The sequence below is a fragment of the Nanorana parkeri genome, unplaced genomic scaffold (assembly GCF_000935625.1).
Source record: "Nanorana parkeri isolate BGI_ZX_2015 unplaced genomic scaffold, ASM93562v1 scaffold46, whole genome shotgun sequence".
Taxonomy (NCBI): Eukaryota; Metazoa; Chordata; class Amphibia; order Anura; family Dicroglossidae; genus Nanorana; species Nanorana parkeri.
The window spans coordinates 1,137,028-1,158,866 of record NW_017306314.1 but is presented as its reverse complement, the minus strand read 5'-3'; the positions used below and the strand labels follow the sequence as shown (position 1 = coordinate 1,158,866).

Below are 21,839 nucleotides of genomic sequence, written 5' to 3'. Positions count from 1 at the left end.
CCCACTGTTTTCCCCAAACCCCCCCCCCCCCCCCCCCCATGACCCAAAGAGATGCCACCAGAGGCAACAGCCTCAGCCTGCTTCATAAAAGGTTAAAGATATCCCATTGCACTCCAGACTGACTTATCTCTTCTGCAACTGCAGTGGGTACTGAAGTGGCCAGAGGATGGTGCCGCAAAGTCAGTAGAGGTATTGAGTTCACCAGCACAACGAGGTCCACATTATCAGTCCGTCCTTTATTGACATTAGATAAACATGCTATCAAAAGAGATTGCAACATTTCAGAACCAGTGTGGTTTCTTCATCCGGCAAAACAATGTCTTTACCTCTGCTTTATTAAAGGGTCGAGCCTGGGTATCCGTATTGATCTAATCTCCCGCTATAACACAATGCTCCATTCATATGCAACTGATCACTACAAGATCCTACTACATGTTACTGTGGCCTACTCCAAAGGGAACAAATTGTTCCATTTGTTTAGTGATCATTTGCTACACCATTGAATTTTAATAGCAAGACTGACAAGCTACAAATCTCCTTTGTAGTGCTAAATCAACCAGTTAACTGTATTATTAGCAAGAGATTAAAAGTCAATAAGCAGCGTCTAGGTGCATTCAGTCTAGCTGCACTTACACAAATAAGAAATGTCTATATCCTGGGAATCTTTAGCCTGGTTTAATGCGGCTGAACGCATGTAAAGTGGCCAAACGCAACTAAGCCCAGGAACATCTAAACACAGGGAAAAGTGATCTGGGCATGATAGAAGTTATTTATACTTCCCAGATAACTTCTCCTGTGTTTAACATGGGAAGCCAGTGTGCATAAGGCCTAACTTTGCTACTTTAAATATGTTAATTTGCCTAAACAAGACAGTTGTGCATTTTAACTCTGAAAGCTGTCCCCCAAAAAAGGCCGGCAGATGGCAAAGGACTGGTCACCTGCATTGATTGTGGTCTCCCTGCAACTGATCTTTTCCCCATTATTGACTTACCATGCCTTGTTCTGTAATGTGTCTCTGTGTGGAGGTGGCCATTTTGGTAGAAGCAGGGCTTTGCTTCTTCATGTCAGAACCTCCAACAAGGAGAACAGTGAGCAGCACAGTAATAGCATCACCAAATCTCACTGCAAATCTCCTGAAACTAGTAGTCAGAGACAGTGGTGCCATAGATCTCAAACTGCATGAATAGAGCTATGAAGCGGTCAGCACATGAATGCCTAGGCACACTCACACCCCAGAAAGTGCATTGTTTTTTTCAGAAAACATTCAAGACAAAAGGTTAATTATTCAGGGGACTGATCTTTTTCTAAATGCTTCCTACAACATAGCAAATATTTACTTTTTGCGTTCAAGTCTTTTATGGGCCCCTTTCACAGGTGGTGATCCACAAGCATAAGTATAAATTGTTTCATAAGTATAATAGTTTCCATAGTTTATTGACAACAACCAGAGAAAACCTCAAAAGTTAGGTGTTAAAAAATAAAGGCACCAAGTCCATATCTTACTGCTTGTCCCAAATGCTCCTTAGAGGGAGCTTCCCATCGACATTGTTTATGGGATTGTGCACATATTATCACTCTCTGGGAATCTGTTCTTTCTTACATGTCCTCTATACAGGGAATTCCTTTAGCTCGAGAACCTTGGCTTTTTCTCTTCAGTTCTTGAAACCCCCCTCTCAGCTACGTAAGTTGCAAAAAAATTGGATCTATGTTATTATATTGATAGCTAAGCATACTATTATCCATTTTTGGCTCTGCACGCAACCACTATCTTTCCAACATTTCCTGGAGACTTTAAGATCACTAGTGTGGAAGGAAAGGCTTGAAGCTATTCTAGATCCTGACCGATATACCACAAATTTATTTGTGAAATGGAGACCTTTTGTATACTACACCATTATTCAGGTGCTGAATTTTATGCTTTCATATATATAAATATATAATATATATATTGTTGAAAATTAATGAAATATTTTTTTAGGTGTTAGCTGTAAATTTTTGGGCATATTGCCTACTGAACCCTGGGATTTTTCCAGCCTTGCCATAGGGTGCAAGTGCTGTAGTACATGAAAGAGGATGATGCCTCTATTTTAGATCTTCAGTGAGGAAATGTCACCAGCACATCAACAGTTCCAGAGAAGAGCCATTTGTTAGTCACAAACAGAAACAACGTTTGGAAGTCTCATATCAGCCCCTTCAACAGGCAGTCACTGTTTGCCTGATCAACGGGCCAGTAATAGGCTCCCATACATTGTTCCTGTTTGTGACTAATAAATGTTTTTATTCTGGAGCTGTTGATGTGCTGGTGACATTTCCTCACTGAAGATTGCACACTTTTATGATCTTCACTTGACAGGGTTTAAATGGAATTTGCAGACTATACATTCTGGACAGCTGAAAACATTTCACCTATTATTGGAACTGCCTTTTCAGGAACTCAGTTTTGCTTACCCAGCTGAAAACACTGTCAAAAGACCTTGCTGTGTACATAGCCTACTAAACTGTATTTCACCTTTCCACTTTCCTCGCTCTGGTCACGTCCTACCTGAACTGATATTTCAAGTGAACCTGACCTGGCCAAACAATTCTTAGGCAACAGCATTGCTGAACAGTAGACATTGTGTGCAAGCCTTGGAGCAGGACAGACGCCATACCATCCATCATACTCTGCATCTCTGCGTCTTTTTACCTTTCTGATTTAGATTTCTGTCATAAAGGATGGCCAGCGGTGAGGGGGAGAGAAGCCGCCCACAGGACGAGCTGTGACGGCCGCACAGCGCCCTTGTTGCCATGGCGCCCTGTGCGGCCGCACGGCTCGCACACCCCTAAGGCCGGCCCTGGATTCATTGACAGACATTAAAGAGCAAAATACACTGCCTGTCCAAAATAAAAGTCACCACCTGGATTTAGCTAGCAAATAGATCAGAGCCTTCCACTGGATAATAGGTCTAGGTTCAGCAACATTATGTGACCAAAAAATTAGGTCAGCTGTCTACCTGAATATACTGAATGACCAGATTTTTCCATCAATGGTTTTCTTCCCTGATGGCACATTGGGCATATTCCAAGATGACAATGCCAGGATTATTCAGGCTCAAATTGTGAAAGAGTCATTCAGGGAACATGAGACATCATTTTCACACATGGATTGGCCGCCACAGAGTGCAGACCTTAACCCTATTGAGAATCTTTGGGATGTGCTGGAGAAGACTTTACGCAGTTGTCCGACTGTCCCATCATTACCACAAGATCTTGGTGAAAAATGAATGCAACTTTGGACAGAAATAAAACGTTGTGACATTGCATAAGCCTGAGGAAATTATGCCACGATGAATGTGTGCTGTAATCAAAGCTAAAGGCGGTCCAATGAAATATTAGAATGTGTGACTTTTTTTCTGGACAGGCAGTGTATTTTGAACTTAATGGAGAGGGTCATTTTGGAGGACCTGCTTGTGGCGCTTTCAAGTGCCTGTGTTAGTCCTTTAAATTGATCCCTGTGCCCCTATAGAGTTACTTTCAGATCGAGACCCAGACTGTATAAAAGGCCTCCACTTCTGCCCATGTTGAGATAAAGAACTCAAGTGCTAAATGTCAGAACTTCAGAGGCATACTGGAGGCTCTGGAATTTGATATTGTATTGGTAGGGGTACATCTCAGTGCCAAGAAAGGGATGGAGCTAAGTATCGATTTGGGTGAAAGTAGAGTGTCCATACAGCTCGAGCCTTGGACTAGGGGCTCCATAAAGACACAGGACTAACACAATTAGGTGCAGCCACTATAAGGCCTATACACTTCAGCATTGTTGCTATCTTATAAACATTTTAGACCAGGTCAGATCAATTTTCAGTCCTGTATTGTGACCAATGGCTTCTATATCCATCCAGGGCTCCAACAGAATGGTTTCTAAGTTCTCAGGTCAAACCATTGGTTGAGCCATTAAGGAACAACTCCATTTCTCATATTATATTACAATATGAAGGCTGCAACAGAACAATTACACCCTTCCTGTTACATAGAAAGTGAGACAGAGGATGAAACCACAACCATGGCCACAACAGATATAAGAATCTAATAGTTGATGTAGCTCAGCATTGCTCACCCAAAGCTAAACTAAGAGTTCTTTCAAATAAAATGTTATGGAATATGGGCTTGTATTGCATACCTGATATATCGCTTCATCACAGGCGTGTTGAAGACCTAAATTCAGCATAGTGTTCTGCAATGTGCGTCCCATGTAGAATTCCAGAGAAAGGTAATAAATACGCTGCAGGAAAAAGAAGAAAGTCAGTCAATCAAAACACATACAGGACTTGGGTCACTGAAAATGGAGGATGCTTGTCACTTTTTCATCCAACTTCCTTGGCTATGATTATCAATTGTTCTTTAAACCATTGAATCAATTACATGCAGGAAATATGTCAGAGAGCCCTTTTAAAGTGTATGTATACCCAAAACTTTTTTTTAGGTTTGGTTAACAGTAGGGTATTGTTAAAACCCCTCTCAGTTTATTGTTTTCTGCTTATGTCCCATTAGGGAGGTTTCTCTTCACTTCCTGTGTTGGAGATGCAACAGGAAGTGAGGGGAAATCTCTACATGGGAATGGGGAAAATGCCCTCTTAGAGCCCAATCATCCTTGTATGTTGTGGCAAGAACAGCCAAAACACTTGTGTTGATGCATGTTGCCATATGCATGGCAATGCACCTTCATTGTGAATGGTAGCCCAACACACTGTACAATAGAGTGCAATGGATTGCAGCATTTTGATAAAAGTATCATGCACGTTTTTTCCTGTTGTGGTTCGTTGGCAGCCCATTCGTAATAAATGGGCTGCCTTAACACAGAACAGGGTAACGCACACAATACCATAGATGCACTAACCCACCACAACAGAACACTCAAGTGTGAATGGGCCCTTAGACAGTTGTCATCGGAAAAGATGTCCCCACTGGAAGATTTCCCCTCACCTCTTGTTCTGGTGACAACGGTAAAATTTGGGCTTCCCATCACTTCCTGTCTTCCTCACAATGGTCACCAGGACAAATAGTGAACCTTACCAGTGAGGACAAATTGAAGAAACATTGATATTGGTTCTAATCCTTCGCTACTCCATCCAAAAATAATAAAACACATTTTAGCTATACAAGCACTTTAAAGTATGAACAGTCTCTTCAGTTAACATGATTATGTAATTAGGTGGTGCAGAGAGCACTTGTGTGCAAAGTGTAACATGCAATAGCTGCCAATTACAAATATTATCAATGAAGAACAATCTAAATAAAGATAACTGCTAAATGGTTAAAGTGAGTTACTGCCTTTAGGACATTGCTGTTTTATATAACTCAGAAAATAATAATTTAATAAGACGTGTTTATTAGAGGTGCACTGAAATGAAAATTTTAAAACCATCATGTCCTCAATTATGTACACACACTCAGCGATCACTGATTGCTGAGTGTGTGTACCTTGCTTTTCTCTCTGACACGCTGTCACAGGAGGCTGATCGAGCGGTGTAGAGAGGAAAGCCCAGCCTCCTGTGACAGCGCTGTCTCCGCCCCCACAATGCTCTGCCGGACTGCGATAGGCGGCTGAGCAGTGTGGGAGGAGAGACGCCGGCCGCTCACAGCGCTCTCGTCCTGCAGCGCTCGGCCAGGGATGCGCCGATGTATCAGCCGAAACATGGCTCTTTCGGCATTATGGTTGGTTCTCCACTGGGCCCAGTAGGTCCTATCATACAAATCCAACTCTGTGTCCTGTGTCCATTACATACTGTACAGGTTGTGTAGAGCATCCTTTCTCAATCAGGGTGCCGTGACACACAGGTGTGCTTCCTGGCCTCCTCAGGAGTGCCTCAAAATTTTGTGGTAGTGGGACTGTGATGTGAAGGGGGAATGAAGACTGATGTGAAGGGGGCTCCTGATGTAAAAGGGGAACACTGATATGAAAGTGGGACCTCTGATGTGAAAGGGGGGCTCCTTATGTGAAGGGGGGCTACTGATTTAAATGGTGACTCTGAAGGGGTGGTGGGAAATCTTGATTTGAAGGGGGCGCTTTGATGTGAAGAGATAAGCTCACTTTTTTGTGTGTTTTTGCAAAAATCTATGACATATTAGACTGGGGAGCCTCACAATTTTGCATACTTTTAAAAGGATGCCATGGCTAAAAAAGGTTAAGGAAATGCTGGTAAAGAACATCAGTTCCCATGGAATCTGATCATTGTATCATACACATATATCTGTTGTGGCATTGTGAGGCAATACCACGGTGTTAGGTGGCCTCAAAGTCACCCAGGGTTCTCAGCCAGAGGGGCTGAGTGGCTCCAGGAAGACATTACTGGTACCAGGAGAGAACTGCCTTTTCAGTTCTTTCTGGGTTTTCTGGATCAAGGTTGGGATCCTGGAGCCAGGAGATTTCTTAGAGCTCTGGGTGGGAAGAAATCTCCATTCCTGGGTCCATGCTTTGGTGGTGACCAGCACCTGATTGTGCACCTGTTTACATCCCTCATGAAGTGTGTGCTGGGATGTGTTCAGGGCCCCCACCTGTGAGTCAGGAGAGCTCCACCCCGGAGTCAGTGTGGAGGCCAGGGCAGCAGGGAGCTGTGGGTTTGTGAACCATATTGAGAGGATTGGCATGTTATTGCTGTTGTCTGGAGGAACCATACAGTGGCCCTAAAGATTGAGGCCGGAGCAGCAGTGCTGCGAGAGAGACTTGTTAAAAGACTGGGACACCTTGAGTGTACGTGACAACTCGAGGATTGGTGAGCCCCTATCTGTTATGCTACAGCAAGCTATTTATGTTGGATTTCGTGTTATCTATCGTTTTGAAAGCAAATAAACTGCATTGTACTTGCACCTCCGGTCTTCAGTGGAGTGTCCTTGTTACACTGTGTAAAGTTTACAAGATCACGTTTAGTAAACTTGCCATGAACCTGGGCCAGGGGTAGCCAAACTCCGGCCCCCCAGCTGTGGTGGAACTACAAATCCCATGAGGCATTGCAAGATTCTCACAGCCACAGACAGGACTCCCGGAGAGAGATGCATCATGTGATTTGTAGTTTCACCACAGCTGGGGGGCCGGAGTTTGGCTGCCCCTGACCTGGGCAATTCAAAACGGAGCACATACATTAGCAGACATTATCTTCATAAAAAAACAGAAGTAAAAACAATCAGAAGATCAAAATATAAAGGTAGCCCAAGTTATATGGAAATACTGACCAATAAGGTAGTTATTTCACCAGTAAAGTTCAAGTTTGACCTTACCCTTCTGACCATTGGGAAGGCTCAGGAGGTAATGGGGCCAAAGCTGTCCCTACATGGCTAGAATTGTAGCCAAATCAGCCAAAATTTGAGCCATGGGTGGCCCTGCTGACACCACTCTGCTCAACCAACTTCAATTAAAAAATATATACGAAGCTGGGTGGAAAAAAAAAAGTCAGACGCATGGGGGAATATAGCCAATCAGCTGCAGTCACTGTCCACTTATTCTGACAGCTAGCTGTCCAAATCTCAGAACACAATGCTGTTTGGTGTGTATTGCCCCAGCTTGTGACAGGTTTGTTTTCAATCAGTCCGATTTGTGTCATATTTGGGGATTCTGTGATCTATAAAACCTCTAACATAAAATAAATTTCCTAAAATAAAATGACAGGACTCGCACAACCCGTGAAGAATTTTGATCACATGGTACATGAACATTTCCTTTTTAATCCTGCTCACATTACGTTTCATTGTTGAATTCTCTAAGTCATGTCTATTTTTAGGTAATATTTATGTAACACTACTTTACTACACAACCGACAGAGCTAAACCCTGCTTTCTGTCAAGCTCAGTGACTTGAATTTCTTTTCTCCATCAGATACTCACCCTGAAAACATGCTGCTTTCTTTTCCTGTTCTTTATAATAGATCTGAAAATGTAGACCCTGCATTTCATTAAGGGCTAGATCACACTAGCCGCAGTGTGTTCCGGCCTGATTTGTGCTGGAACGCACTGGATCGCATTCTGGCTTCGTTTTGGGGTGGGAGAGGTGCATGCAGCATTTTTTCTGACTGTGTTTCAGGGCGGGTGATCATATTGTGGCTGGGGGGCATGGCTGCGTTGCCATTGACTTCAATGCACCGCCCCGCCCTCTCCCGCCCCCAAAACAAAGTGAGTCGGCCAGAATGCGAACCAGTGTGTTCCGGCACCAATCGGGCCGAAAAACACTGTGGCTGGTGTGAACTATCCCTAAATGATAAAAACAATTAGGGGAATTCAATGTCACGGGTGAGCCAGAATTCTGGTGCTAATGCAGGATAATAAATGTCTGCCATAAATCCAAAAACCTGCTGCGCCATTTTCTGGATCTTTACTGACTCCTGCACCAAATTCATGTAGTTCTTATTTGCGCCATATTTCATTCTGCTGTGCTTGTGATATATTCAATAAATAAACTCGGACAGTTCGGTAATAAGAAAAGTGATCCAAAGTAAGACCAAGTATTTTTTGACGTAACTAGTCTGTTGCGCGTTCATATTGTATATGTCTGTCACAGTATGCGACACATACCGCAGGTACCAACTGATATCTGTCTTAGACATTGGCTAAAGGGCAATGACACTGTAGTATATTAGTTGTTATCCAACTGAAATCTGTCTCTAGAGCTACAACCAATGAATCGATTAATCGATAATAATCAATTACGAGAATAGTTGTCAACTATTCTCATTATCGATTAGTTGGGTGGATCCCCTAGCTCTCTCCTCCACGCTGGGAGGAGGGCACAGCAAGCAGAGGGCGGGTGCAATAACCAGCCTGCTCTTGGCTATTGCAATTTGAAATGGCCAATAACGATGGCTTTTGCACCAGCCCACTACCTGCTATATTTACATTCAGCTGCCATCTCTGGAATCTTGCCACTGGCAGCTGTCATTCTGCGGCTGGAGCTATTCAAGTGCCATGTGCTTACAATACAATTATTAAGAAAACAATTATAAAAAGGTGTGAAATAAGTCATTTGCGGTTTCGTCCCGACAAATTCTGCTGCGGGAGGTGCGTTGCAGTGCCATTCATTTCAAAGGCACCCCAAACGCGCCTCCCAACCACAGTGTGATCACCCGCACCGGAATGCACGATACTGCAATGCCGTACGTTCCAGTGCAGTGCAATTGCAAAAAAATGTGCCTGCAGTTTTATTCTGACGTAAACTTTGTTTGTAACACTTTGTTTGTGTATTTCATTTGAAATTAAACATGGTATTTGTTTTATCCGATTAATCAAAAAAAAATCGGGCAACTAATCGATTATGAAATAAAATCATTAGTTGCAGCCCTATCGGTCTCACATATGTGACACTTTGGACCGAGATGAGGCATCTATACAATTTATCAGTGTGCGTTTATCTGTCCCAAAGTTTGTCTCACAAGCCAAGTTTCATAGGTTTCCACCAAATCCATGAACGCTATGCCGCCCTGTACATGAATTTGGTGCAAATAATTAGGCTATTCTTGTAAACCAACAACACTCTTTTTGAATTCCCCTGAATGAGGTTAACCAAAGTTTGCTATAAGTGGGTCTTAAAGTGATATTAAAGTTAAGTTCATTTTTTAAGTTATTTCAAATGATAAAATCACTTACAATGGATGCTGCTCCTTTAAAGTGACATTAAAGGCAAAAAATGTTTTCCCTCCCCCCAATGTAAATGTTAGCACTTACCTTAAATGATGTCTCTTTTTCCGATCTTCCTCTTCTTTCCCCATGTTTTCATGTGTCCCTCCAGCGGTGTGACGTCACTCCGATCCAGCGCTGACTGCTCTGTCTCTCCGATCCAGCGGTGTCTGCCGGCGGGTGCACGCGTCCATAGACTTACCTTGCGTCTGTGCTCGTCTCCCGGCCGAGAATTGGAACTGCGCATGCGCCCGCCACAAGATCCTTTGCGGCCGTACGAGCAGTTCCTGATTCTCGGCGCAGGAACGAGCGGCGATAACGGGGTAAGTTTAAAAGGATTTTAAGCGGGTTTTTTTTTTTTTTTACACTTCTTGCCTATATCTACTGCATGCTAGCAGTAGATATAGGCAAAAAAACGGAGGGTTTAGAACCCCTTTAATGTCTAAATTAGTTGGTTCCCTGAGCACTGGTACTGACATTCTGTTTTAGAGCGACTCCTTTCCCTTGCAGGATCCTATAGTTCCACCCTTAGTGTGTGCTAGTAGGCTGAGTGTGTCTTCACAAACACACAGGCACAGCAAGGCAAGCCATCCCCCTTCCCCTTGCTCCTCCTTTCTCCCTTCTCCAACCTAGTAGACAGAATTTTGTTGTTTGATCTTGTACCAGACAGGAAGTTCAGGGAAGCAGAGATGAGAGAGTTGGAGCCAGCGGTTCAGAAACACGATGACTGTAAGCTCTTGGGCAAAAATGTATTGAAATGCATTGCTGGGCAATGTATTTTGTTTGATCTGGATTCATTATTGAAAAAAAAAAAGATGTGAGAGTTTAATACTACTTTTGCTCATCAGTCTGATGCTGCCTCTTATTGCCCAGTCAGCAGGCAGGAAGGTGACTTAGCTGTAATGCAAATTGATGTCAGTGACCTGAGTTCAAAGGAGTTTTAAGTGAAATTCATTTTTTTTTGTTCATATGTGGATAGGGTAGGTAAGGGATAGACTCCATTCACACCTATATTAAGGTGCGATTAGGGATTCCTGCCTCTGGAACTTGCGATTTCCTGCAGCAGGAACCCCTAATCTGCCTTTTACAAGCGGCAGCTGTCACCCCTTGAAGTTAATGATTGGTTGACAGCTGACGATCGTGTGTCCAAGAATGGTGATTGAGTCCCTTGACTCAACATGCGGCGTGCTGGTGTTCAAATGCAGCGGCTGTCATCCGATCATTAACTTGAATGGGTGACAGCTGCCACTTGTAATCGGCAGATTAGGGATTCCTGCTGCAGGAAATCTCAAGTTCCTGACGCAGGAGTCCCTAATCGCACCTAAAATATAGGTGTGAATGGAGCATTAGAGCTTTCGTCAGTTTTTACTCCTCTTTCTGGCCCTATTGGGGAGATGTTCCCTTATTTGCTGTTGCTTTGATAAAATGCCATCAGGAAAGGAAGTGATGAGAAACTCCCAAGAGAAGCGCAGCTGCAAAAATAGTTTGTGTTTGATTTTCCTTAGTAGAGCAGGAGAAGGTTAAAACCCTCATCAGGGATTTATTGTTCGTTGAGGATTGATAAACATGTATCCACATATATGGCTAATATAAACAATGATTTATTTCAGATCACTGCTCCCTATTTTTCACAGCAATGCTATATAAGGGAACCAAAAATAAAAGAGATTTACTTTGAGTATGATTTAAGGAAAGATGAAATCACCTTAAAGAAGAATTCTGGGAATTTAAATAACTTGCCCAGTGGCGTAACTAGTGACCTCAGGGCCCCATGCAAGAATCCCATGAAGGGCCACCCCCCCCCCAAGAAGACACAAATTAGATTTTTTTTTTTTTAAACAAAATTAGACAAGGAAAGAAAAAAAAAAACACTGTCCTCTTTCATCTCCCCCTTCATGTCCCCAGCGACCCCATGTCACCTTCGTTGATACTTCCAGCTTCCTGTCTCGGTCTCCCCCTTCGTGTACGCAGCATTCGGCATTCGGCGGCAGTTCTGTGTGATGAGGGGGCGGGGATTACACCGCTCCCTCTCATTGGCTGCTGCCCGGCTGGATGATGCTTCACGCTGCGCCCGGAACAAGATGAGGGGAGCAGCGTGAAGCATGTAGGGCCCAGGACGGGAGGAAGAGGTCCCGGGACTGGTAATCAGCGGTCACCAGTGGCCCCTTCCTCCTGTCCTGGGTCCCCTCCAAGTGGCCGCACTCCAGGGCCCGGTCGCGGCCGCAACCTCTGCGACCCTGGTAGTTCCGCCACTGAACTTGCCCTTACAGTGGGGATACCCCCACACTGCAAGGGCTAGGATAGAGGTGGGCAAAATCTGGCCCTCAAGCAAGCAACAGCAAAGGAACAAATCTCCCCAATAGGCCCAGAAAGAGCAGTAAAAACTGGCATAAACTCTATGGCTCCATTCACACCTATATTTTAGGTGCAATTAGGGATTCCTACGTCAGGAACTTGCAATTTCCTGTAGCAGGAATCCCTAATCTGCCCACCCCGGAACACACTGCATCGCATTGCGACCGACTCACTTTTTTGCCGGGCTGAAGGGGCCATTGAAGTGAATGGCACCGCAGCCACGCCCTGCTGCCGCAATGCGATCGCCCGCACGGGATCACAAGGCACATCGCACCGGACCGCACTGCAGGCACTATGGTGTGAACTAACCCTTACTAGCTCCTATACAAAAATGTTTGCATTTTTGTTTTTTAAAAGGTGGAATATCCCCTTAACCAGCATCAACTGGCCCTACGCAATGTATGTCTGTATGGCTGCCGTAGGAACATTAGGCCACAAGCTCCTGAGGCTCAGAAGCAAGAGCTCATGAGAATAGTTCAGAGTTCGCTATGAAGCAGCAAGTAGAGTTATATAAATAAAGACAACAAAGTGATATGTAAGTAATAATTACATTAATTTTGCTATTATTATCTCCCTGTTAACAAAGCTTAGCTACAGCTGTCATCTTGGTTACATCTCCATAGAATTTACAATAATCCCTTTATCACCTTAGAGGACACATTCACGCAGAGGTGATCAATTCTCCTAAAACGCAAGAGCTTTATGGAAAAACCGTAAGGCCTAACATATGTCTGGCTAGGGAAATTACAATGCTGCATTGTGGTCACAATCAACATACTCCAAATTAAAACACAGCAAAGAAACACAAAGGAGAGGAGTTCAAGTTTTTACAGAGACGTCTCAATTAATTCAGGATTTACTGTGCTGGGAAAAATAAACATATGTAGGGGAACTCCTCAAAGACTACATCAATGGAGATAGCAGATCTAAGCAATGGGGGTCTAACACTGACCCCATGGGACCCTGCAAGGGAAAGGGGCAACCCTAAGGGCCTGTTCACATGAGTTTCAGGTCCTGATCAGGTCCGGATCTGCAGACGCGGTGCTACTGATGCAACCGCGTTTTTGATGCGTTCCAGTAAAAAAAACTGGAGTGGGGCTGTTAGTGTGTTAGCTGCAGTGCAGTGCGTTTTTGACGCGCCTTTGACGCATTTGTGTTTCCTGACCGTACAAAATGTGACATGCACTATTTTTCTGTCGTAACCTGAACGGACTGCGCATGTGAGAACTGTAGCCCATAAAACACATAGGGATACATTTTGAGTGCAGGAGCGTACGGATCAGGTCAGCACACAAAACGGACGTCGTGTGAACAGGCACTTAAACAGGATGTCAGGGCCAATGCTCAGGGCACCAGCTGATTCTGCAAGAAAATAAAACTTAAACATACAGGTGAAACTCGAATAATTAGAATATCGTGCAAAGTTAATTTATTTCACTAATGCAACTTAAAAGGTGAAACTAATATATGAGATAGACTCATTACATGCAAAGCAAGATAATTCAAGCCGTGATGTGTCATAATTGTGATTATTATGGCTTACAGCTCATGAAAACCCCAAGAACCCCAAATCCACAACCTCAAAAAAGTAGAGTATTACATGCAATCAATAAAACAAGGATTGTACATAGAACAATATCGGACCTCTGAAAAGTACAAGCATGCATGTGTACTCAGTACTTGGTTTGGGCCCCTTTTGCAGCACTTACTGCAATTACTTTTGCACGATATTCTAATTATTCGAGTTTCACCTGTATCTAGGAATAGCATTCATAGTGAGTGACTTATTCAGCATTTGAAATAGCTTTAATATCACTTTAGGGTCGGCACTTGTACCGCACCTCTATGTCAGCTCTCTTGAAATGAAACACCAATATGTGGGCCACATTTGTCAGTTAAGATGTATCAATGTGGTATGACAACAAATTTCCCTTTCGTTGCTGGTTGGGGACTTTTGGTTTATTTGACATTAAATATATATGGCTCTAAATATGATCTGTTACTGTTGGCAGCCTTTACAGCAGTAGGCTAACGTCACTATTGTTGTCTAATGGGTGTTTAATATTAGTCTGATTTTACATTAGGATGAGTCTAAAGTCACCAATATTGTGTTTTAGTCATGGGGGAAGGGAGATTGTGATGGATGAAAAGTCATGGCCGCATTCAGCTGTTAACAGTTCCAGACTCATTTGCTGAACGGCATGCATACAATGAAAGATAGATGAGCAGAGAGTAAGGCCCGGCCACTTCAGTAAGGTCATCCTGCCAAGGTCACTTTGTTATTCTGCAGCTTCTCGCACCGTGAAAAAAATAAGAACCAGTAATCCAATCAAGAACTTAGCACTAACAGTAAACGTATTGATTCAGTCATCTGATTAAATCATTGTATGTAGAGAGCTTCACAATTCAAGTAATTTTTCTCTGTTTACAGTGTATGTGCAGACTTGTAAAAAGTGAATGTGCTATAGGAAGAGTCAAACCGAGATGGCGTTTGATTAGAATGGAGGTGTTAAAAGCCGAGCACCAGGCTGGTATAAAACAATACCAATTAAACTAATAACATCAGAGTTCTCCCTTTTCATATCAAGATCCCCCATTCACAATAGAGTCTCCCTCTTTTACATCAAGATCCCCCAATCACATCAGAGTCCCCCTCTTTCACATCAGGAGCCCCCGATCACATCAGAGTCCCCCTCTTTCACATCAGGAGCCCCCGATCACATCAGAGTCCCCCTCTTTCACATCAGGATCCCCTGTTCACATCAAAATCCTAAGTCCCCCCTTCACATCAGAGTTCTACCATTACATCAGAGTCCCCCTTTTCACATCAGGATCCCCATTCACATCAGTGTCCCCCTGTTTCACATCAAAAGCCCCTTTTCAAATCAAAGTCCCCCTCTTCCACATCAAGATCCCACATTCACATCAGATTCCCCCCTTTTCACATCAGGATCCCCCATTCACATCAGAGTCCCTCTGTATCACATCAGAGTCTCCCACTTTCACATCAGGATCCCCAGTTCACATCAGAGTTCTCAGTCTCCCCTTCACTACAGAGTCCTACCATCACATCAGAGCACGGGCGTCGGCAGCATGGTGGAGGTGGAGCAGACCCTTGCAGAGGTGACCTTCCATCCTCTTCTGAACAGATCCCATCTGCCCTGGGATTAGCACCATTCATTCCCACAGTGCTGCCGGCCTGCACCATGGAAATGCATGGTGCTGTGCAAAAATTGTGAGGCACTCCTGAAGAAAACAAATGGCAGCTTAGGCACCAGGGCTCCAAATGGTTACATGCTTTTTAGGGTAACAGTGATTGCTATTGTGTCGGGCCCCTATTCTGACCATGATTGTAATGGTAGATCTTCAAATCATGAATGATAAGTTCATGTTATGCATAAAAAATAGCTATCAATATCTTTATACTGATTGTCAGGTAAATATGACATGGATTGTCCTAACAGGAATTAACCCACAGGGAACTGGCAACAGCAGGAGTGACATTCACAATGCCTTCTGTTATTTATTGTGGAAAATCATTTGAGATCATCATGAAAAGCAGGTTGCTTAGCATAAAGGAAACCGGAGCAATCAATTAGTCTTAGATAAGTCAGGCAACTGTACAATTCTGCTCCCTAAGGGCCCGTTCATACTACCGCACTACATTAGCATATTAAAATGGGTTGCATTAAGGCAGCCAATTCATTTAAAAGGAATGCCTAATGCACCAAAAAAGATGCATGCAGCATTTCTGGGGTTCTATCCAGCATGAATGACACTGCACTGCACATGTAATGTGTGTTACCTTAAAGCAATGTTGTGAATGGGCTCTAAAACGAATCCGCAAATAATAAGAGAAAAGTCAAATAATGGAACTCTAGGCGTAGATGAAAAGTTGAGCTATGTAATCATTAAGAAATCAGTAGGGGAATTTTTATATCCCCTTCGTACAATTATCTAAAATTTGTCTTTGCATAAATTTACCCAAAATATCTATCACACCAAAAATCATGCTGAGAGAGGAAGTGACAACATGCCAAGACAATCAAACTCTGTTTCATTGTGCAGTTGTACAGTGATTTCATCCTAACAAAGAAACAAGTAGAGATGAGGCGCTGGATTCGAATGTGCAGAGGATCAGTCAGATCGTGATGAGGCCCACTGGCTCTGGTGAGACCGCTCTCAACAACAACGGGGCATCCCTCAAATACGGGTCCAGATTTGAAGATTCACATGTTTGAAGTCTAATGAGGGTGCCAAATAAACAGTTGGAGGAGTCCAAAAACTTTTAATATTGGTATTGGTTCACAAATGACAACATGGAACAGCCAACGCATTTTAAGGGCTGAAAGTCCTCCCCTTCTTCCAGGCTTAAACATAAAGGGTAGTCTGGGGCTGACACAAATAACCAGGAATTAATTACTTGCTTTATAGGGTTTAGCCAAATTAAGGCCTGGTTCACACCCAGGCATTTTTGAGCAGTTGGAAAAGCTCAAACACAAGAAACCCCATGGTTTTCAACGGCCCCTGTTCACACCTGAGCAGCCAAACGCCAAATGACCGAAAAGGAATATGAGCTGCTTTGGGCAGTTAACAGCGTGTTTTTGCCCCATAGACTTCAATGGAAATGCCTTTAACACACAGGGCAGAAGCATGTTCCACATTTTCGTGTGCGTTTTTGAGCGTTTGTACGTGCATTCATCCATTGCCTCAGATACAAATATGCATCAAAACGTGCACAGACGCATAAACATGCAAATAACCGCACGTTGAACACGCGCGTACAAACGCGCAAAAACGATGCCTCCTCGGTGTAAACCGGGCCTTAGGCTGGGTTTACACCTAGACGACAGCGTTTTTAAGCGTTTCGATGCATTTCATTTTTACGCACGGTTTGTGGGCATAAATCAAGTCGCGCGTTTTTGAGCAGATTGTAGCTTATTGATGTTATTAGGCAGATGCGCGTTAAACACAACAAACGCACATTTTCCAGCTTTACCTAATGAGTCTATGGGGCCAAAAAGAGCTGTAATATGCCAAAAAAAAGCTCATGTACTTTTTCCAGGGACAGGCATTTTGCTTATTGCGACAAAACGCTCAGATATGAACAGGGCCATGGAAATTAATCTGATTTTTTGGGAGGGGCATATTTTTTGAGCGGTTTTTAGAGCAGAAAAAGCACTACAAAATGCTCAGTGTGAAAGGAGTTGTAAAGTCCCAGCATACACTATACTGGTATAACATCAGCATTGTAATAGGAATACATACTACACTTGTTTTTTGATAATGCAATCAAAGCTTACTTGAAAAAAATCCCTTTTATGTAGTGAGTGCTGCCTTCCATCTGCCCATCACTTCCTGGATTCCCAGTGTGCTTTGCATCTCTGTCCCTGCTGCATTATGTAATGCAAGCTTGGTTTTTCCACACTAAATATCCCATTAGCCACTGTTTTCAGGAAGCAATGATAATGTTACATTGTTCAGTCATTTGTGAGAGGTATGACACAAGGAAGTGTATATTGTCTCAGTACATTTGAGGAAGTAAATTCTATGGGCATCTTAAATAAGTATGTTTACAACAAAATGGTTATTAAGGGTGGGATAGAACATGTGGAAATTCAGTATGGAAATACACAACTAGTTTTAGGTTTTGACCTTTGACGTATATACCCTTTAAGTGAATCAGCAAAAATTCTCCTAACAGGAATTGAGAGCTGAAAGAAACGGTGTTTACACAGACTTACAGAGGATGGAGAGCACAAGGAAGGCCTTATTATTGTGAATAGACTGGGAGGAGTTGTTTCATATGTCATACACAGGCATGTCTGAACACAATCAAAATTATTTTGGCAGGTAAAAAAAAAAAATCATGTTAAGTTCCCCTAGACACTCGGCTCGCTTTTTTCGATTTGTTCCAGTGCGGGCGATCACACTGTGGGTGGGAGGCACGTTTGGCGTGCCGTTAAAATGATTTGCACTGCAATGCACCTCCCGCAGCAGAATTTGTCAGGCTGAAACCAAAAATGACTTTTTTCCCACCTTTTATACATTTTTTTTTTTTGTAATTATGTTGTAAGCAAATGGCGCTTGAATAGCTTCAGTCAGGGAATAACAGCTGAACGTGGCAAGATTCTGCAGACTGCAGCTGAATGTAAATACAGCAGGTAGTGGGCTGGTGCAATAGCCATCTTGTTATTGGCCATTTCAAATTGCAATAGCCAAAAGCAGGCTGGCTATTGCACCCGCCCACTGCTTGCTGTGCCCTCCTCCCAGCATTGAGGAGAGAGCTAGGGGATCCAAACAACTAATTGATAATGAGAATAGCTGACAACTATTCTCATAAATCGATCGATTAGTTAATTGCAGCCCTAAACATTCCACATTCTGAAATTGTTCCACACTAAAATTGTATTTCACTGCTTATATTGTGTGACCCATAACTCCCCAAAAAAACTAAAATCCCAGACATATAATATACTCTATAAATTAGGACTTTCTGTTAGCTACGCTAATTATGTACACATTAATATTGCCCAAACTGTGTAAATTGTGTTTATTTTTCCTTTTTTTCCCCATTTTTTTTTATTTTTTTATATTTTACAAATTTGAATTTATATATGCATATGTCAAATTAAATTAAAGATCATTTTGTCCTTTAAGAAAAGGTATATAATATGTGTAGGTGCAATGAATGAGGAAGATGGAAATTATGGTTAAACAAACAAATAGCAAAAATGGCAAAATTTCTCCGGTCCCCAGGAACGGAAAAAATAAATTCTGAAGCTGTGTCACTAAGGTGTTAAAGTGAAAGAAAGGGTTTTAAAAAAAAACCTGGAAACTGTGTAAAGGTGCCCATACACCTTGCGATTATCGCACGATTTTCGTCCACGATCGCGGTCTTGTGCGATAATCGGCCAGTTGATGGGAAGTGCACAACTGCAATTACTGTACAAGCAGCCAAGAGAATTTTCGCCGACTTGCACGAAAATGGACGGGTTAGTGGCGTTTTGGTACAACAAAAACTCACGATGAAAACAGTACATGCGCAAACGAAAATTTGCTCTTTTGATTGATGAAAATCGTCCAGTCAGTGGTGCTGAACGATAATCGCAAATTACATTGGTCTGTGAAAGATGGGCTGTTTGAACGAAAATTGAACGAGGGTGCGATGTCGGGACAAAAAAAAAAGTACAATGGTTGTAAGGTGTATGGTCACCTTAAAGGAGAACTATGGGGTCAGTGCTTTTCCCCATAGTTCTCCTAAGTGTCACGGGAGGACATATAATAGCGTCCTCCCATGACCCAAAGCTCAGTATATGGCGAGCTACAGCTTGCGGTATACTGAGACCGCCACAGCCGGGACGGATCCTGACAATCACTGTCGAGATCCGCCCAGCTGCGTAAGTGACAGCTGGCTCTGCCTATCCAGAGGCAGAGCTACCTGTACACTCCCCCTCCCCCGTCCGTTCCGCCAGTCAACGCTGGAGGATCGGAGCGGGGAGGAGGGGAAGCCCTGCAGGGAGCCATGAGTGACAATCACACCTCTCTGCAGGGACGTGAGCGAGCGCCGGTATGTGTTCGCTCACTTCCCGATCTACTGTGCCGACCTGTGACAGTTTCATTGTCACACGTCGGCTCGAACTATGAGGTTGAGTGAAAATCACTCACTTCATAGTTCTCCTTAAGTCTCTTACAGATGCGCAGCTCAACGCACAGACTCGACATGCCAAGATGAAGTAACTCCTGTGCGCGTGTGGAGAAATGACATCATCAGGGCCTGGCCAATCAAGCAGCTGAACAGTCAAAACCAGGCAGAAGACTGCTGAGAAGATGGAAGCACCAACGAGGGAGGAGCACAGCGCTGCAGGGGATTGTTTTGGCAGCCAAGTCTGCTATAATGTGCCAGTATGCTGTGCATACTAGAACATTATGAGTACAAACTGCAGGGGGACTTTTTTCTAAAAAAAAATAGCATTCCTTTCCTTTATGACCCCGCAGAGACATGAGAACACATGCGATATCGCCAGTGGGTCCATACTAACCAATATTCATCTCTTTTCTGAACAATGAATTTCCACTCGTTTCTAAGACACACATTACCAGTTTCCTTTCCCCATCTGCCAAGTAACTGACATTCTCCAGTAATCTTTCAGCGAGTCTTGATGCATTCTTGCAGGTTATAAAGAGGACAAATGCAGGCTTCCTGTTAACTGGCTTATTTGCTTTGCCTGTAAGCTCATTAGACACCTTTCTGTCCAGCCGGGGCACTTCCCAGTTATTCATATCTAATTACAGTTCCAGGAAAATGAGGGGAGAAGGATGTAAAATGACAGTGCGAGGTGGAGGCTGCTTGCCAAGAGAACCACCCTAGGCACTCCAGCTGATGAAGAACTACAAGTCCCATGAGGCATTGTAAAACTGACAGCCACAGGTATGAGAGTCAAAGACATGATATGCATGATAGAGCCTAAAACATCCCATTATACACGTATCATCTAATAAAGACAAGTATATAATAAACAAGTTAAAGGGTATCTATGATCAAAAGATAAAAATAAACATGTATTTCTATTCTGAATTTCCATAAGTTCGATCCCACTCCTAATAACACTATTGATCTAGAAGATTGTAAACTTATTAAGGATGCCCATAGGATGTACTTCCCCTATGCACTGACACAATTTCACTCAGCCCTATGAATATGCACTTCTGAACTACAACTCAACGGATGAACAACCTAACATTATCATTGCTTGCTGGAAGCAATGCATGATGGGATATGTAGTCTTGAGAAATCGAAATTGCATCCCATCAAGCACTAGGGAAAGAGATACAAAGCACACTGGGATTCCAGGAAGTTGATGAATGCGATGGGCAGACAGAAGGCAGCACTCACTACATAAAAGGGATTCCACTAGCATGGAGCCATTTTCGGGGCAATCAGGAAGCCGGGTGGCATGTCATTACCCGCTGCCTGGCTTCTTAATTGCTGGCTCGATTCTGATTGGCCGAGAAGCTGGCTTCCCAGCCAATCAGCAAGGAGCCGGCTTCCCGGCCAATTAGGAAGCTGGGACATTATCTCCCTCGGACCGGAAGTTCCAGTATCAGGGGTAAGTATCGGGACTCGCCCAAATACTCGGTATCGGCACTGATACTAGTTTCGGTATAGGTGCATCCCTACTAGTATGTATTCCTATTACAATGCTGATGTTATACTAGGATAGTATACCGTTTGCGAAGACTTTACAACTCCTTTAACCCCTTTGTGACGGGAGACGTACAGTGTACGTCCTGTCACTTTGTGCCTATATGACTGGCCACGTACACTGTACGTGACGAGTTATATCAGGCTTTGTAATGCCGGTATTTGCTGATTCTCAGCATTTAACAGTCATTCATTAATGTCTCAGTATTGAGGCATTAATTAATGAAATAATTAAGCTTTTTGTAAAAGCTTCTTCCTTTCATTAATGAAAGAATGAAGCTGTTACCTGCAAATAGAGGACCGCAATTTGCGATCCCGTATTTGACAGCTCAAAATAGCAGAGAGGCAGCAGTGACTCACCTCACCTCTCTGCTATTTGTTTTGACAGCTGGAGAGCCCGATGTTTAGATACATTTCACTCAAAAGATACCATGTATATCTTTTGAGTGAAATGTATCAGTTCTGATGTCTAGGCACGATCAAAGAGCTTTTAGTGAGATCTGAATCTGACTAAAGTCAGGATCAGTCTCTAAGGTTATTATTAGCTGTTCCTAAGTTTGGATCAGCCTAATAGCCAAAAATAAAATAAAAAAGTTAATTTATCAAGCTGTCATAGTGATTGCTTGATATAAACTGACAA

General features: G+C 43.1%; 1 protein-coding gene across 3 annotated transcripts in view; it reads right to left on the bottom strand.

The window, feature by feature from the left end:
• PYGB (phosphorylase, glycogen; brain) overlaps positions 1 to 21,839 on the bottom strand; it is an 87,314-nt gene that overhangs the window by 52,835 nt on the left and 12,640 nt on the right. Inside the window, exon 2 of one of the 3 annotated variants that reach the window (XM_018573162.1) lies at positions 4,160 to 4,261. The exons of the other annotated variants lie outside the window; for them this stretch is intronic. Within the exon in view, the coding sequence (XP_018428664.1) occupies positions 4,160 to 4,261 (102 nt within the window). The remainder of the gene's footprint in view (positions 1 to 4,159; positions 4,262 to 21,839) is intronic. 3 annotated transcript variants of the gene reach the window in all.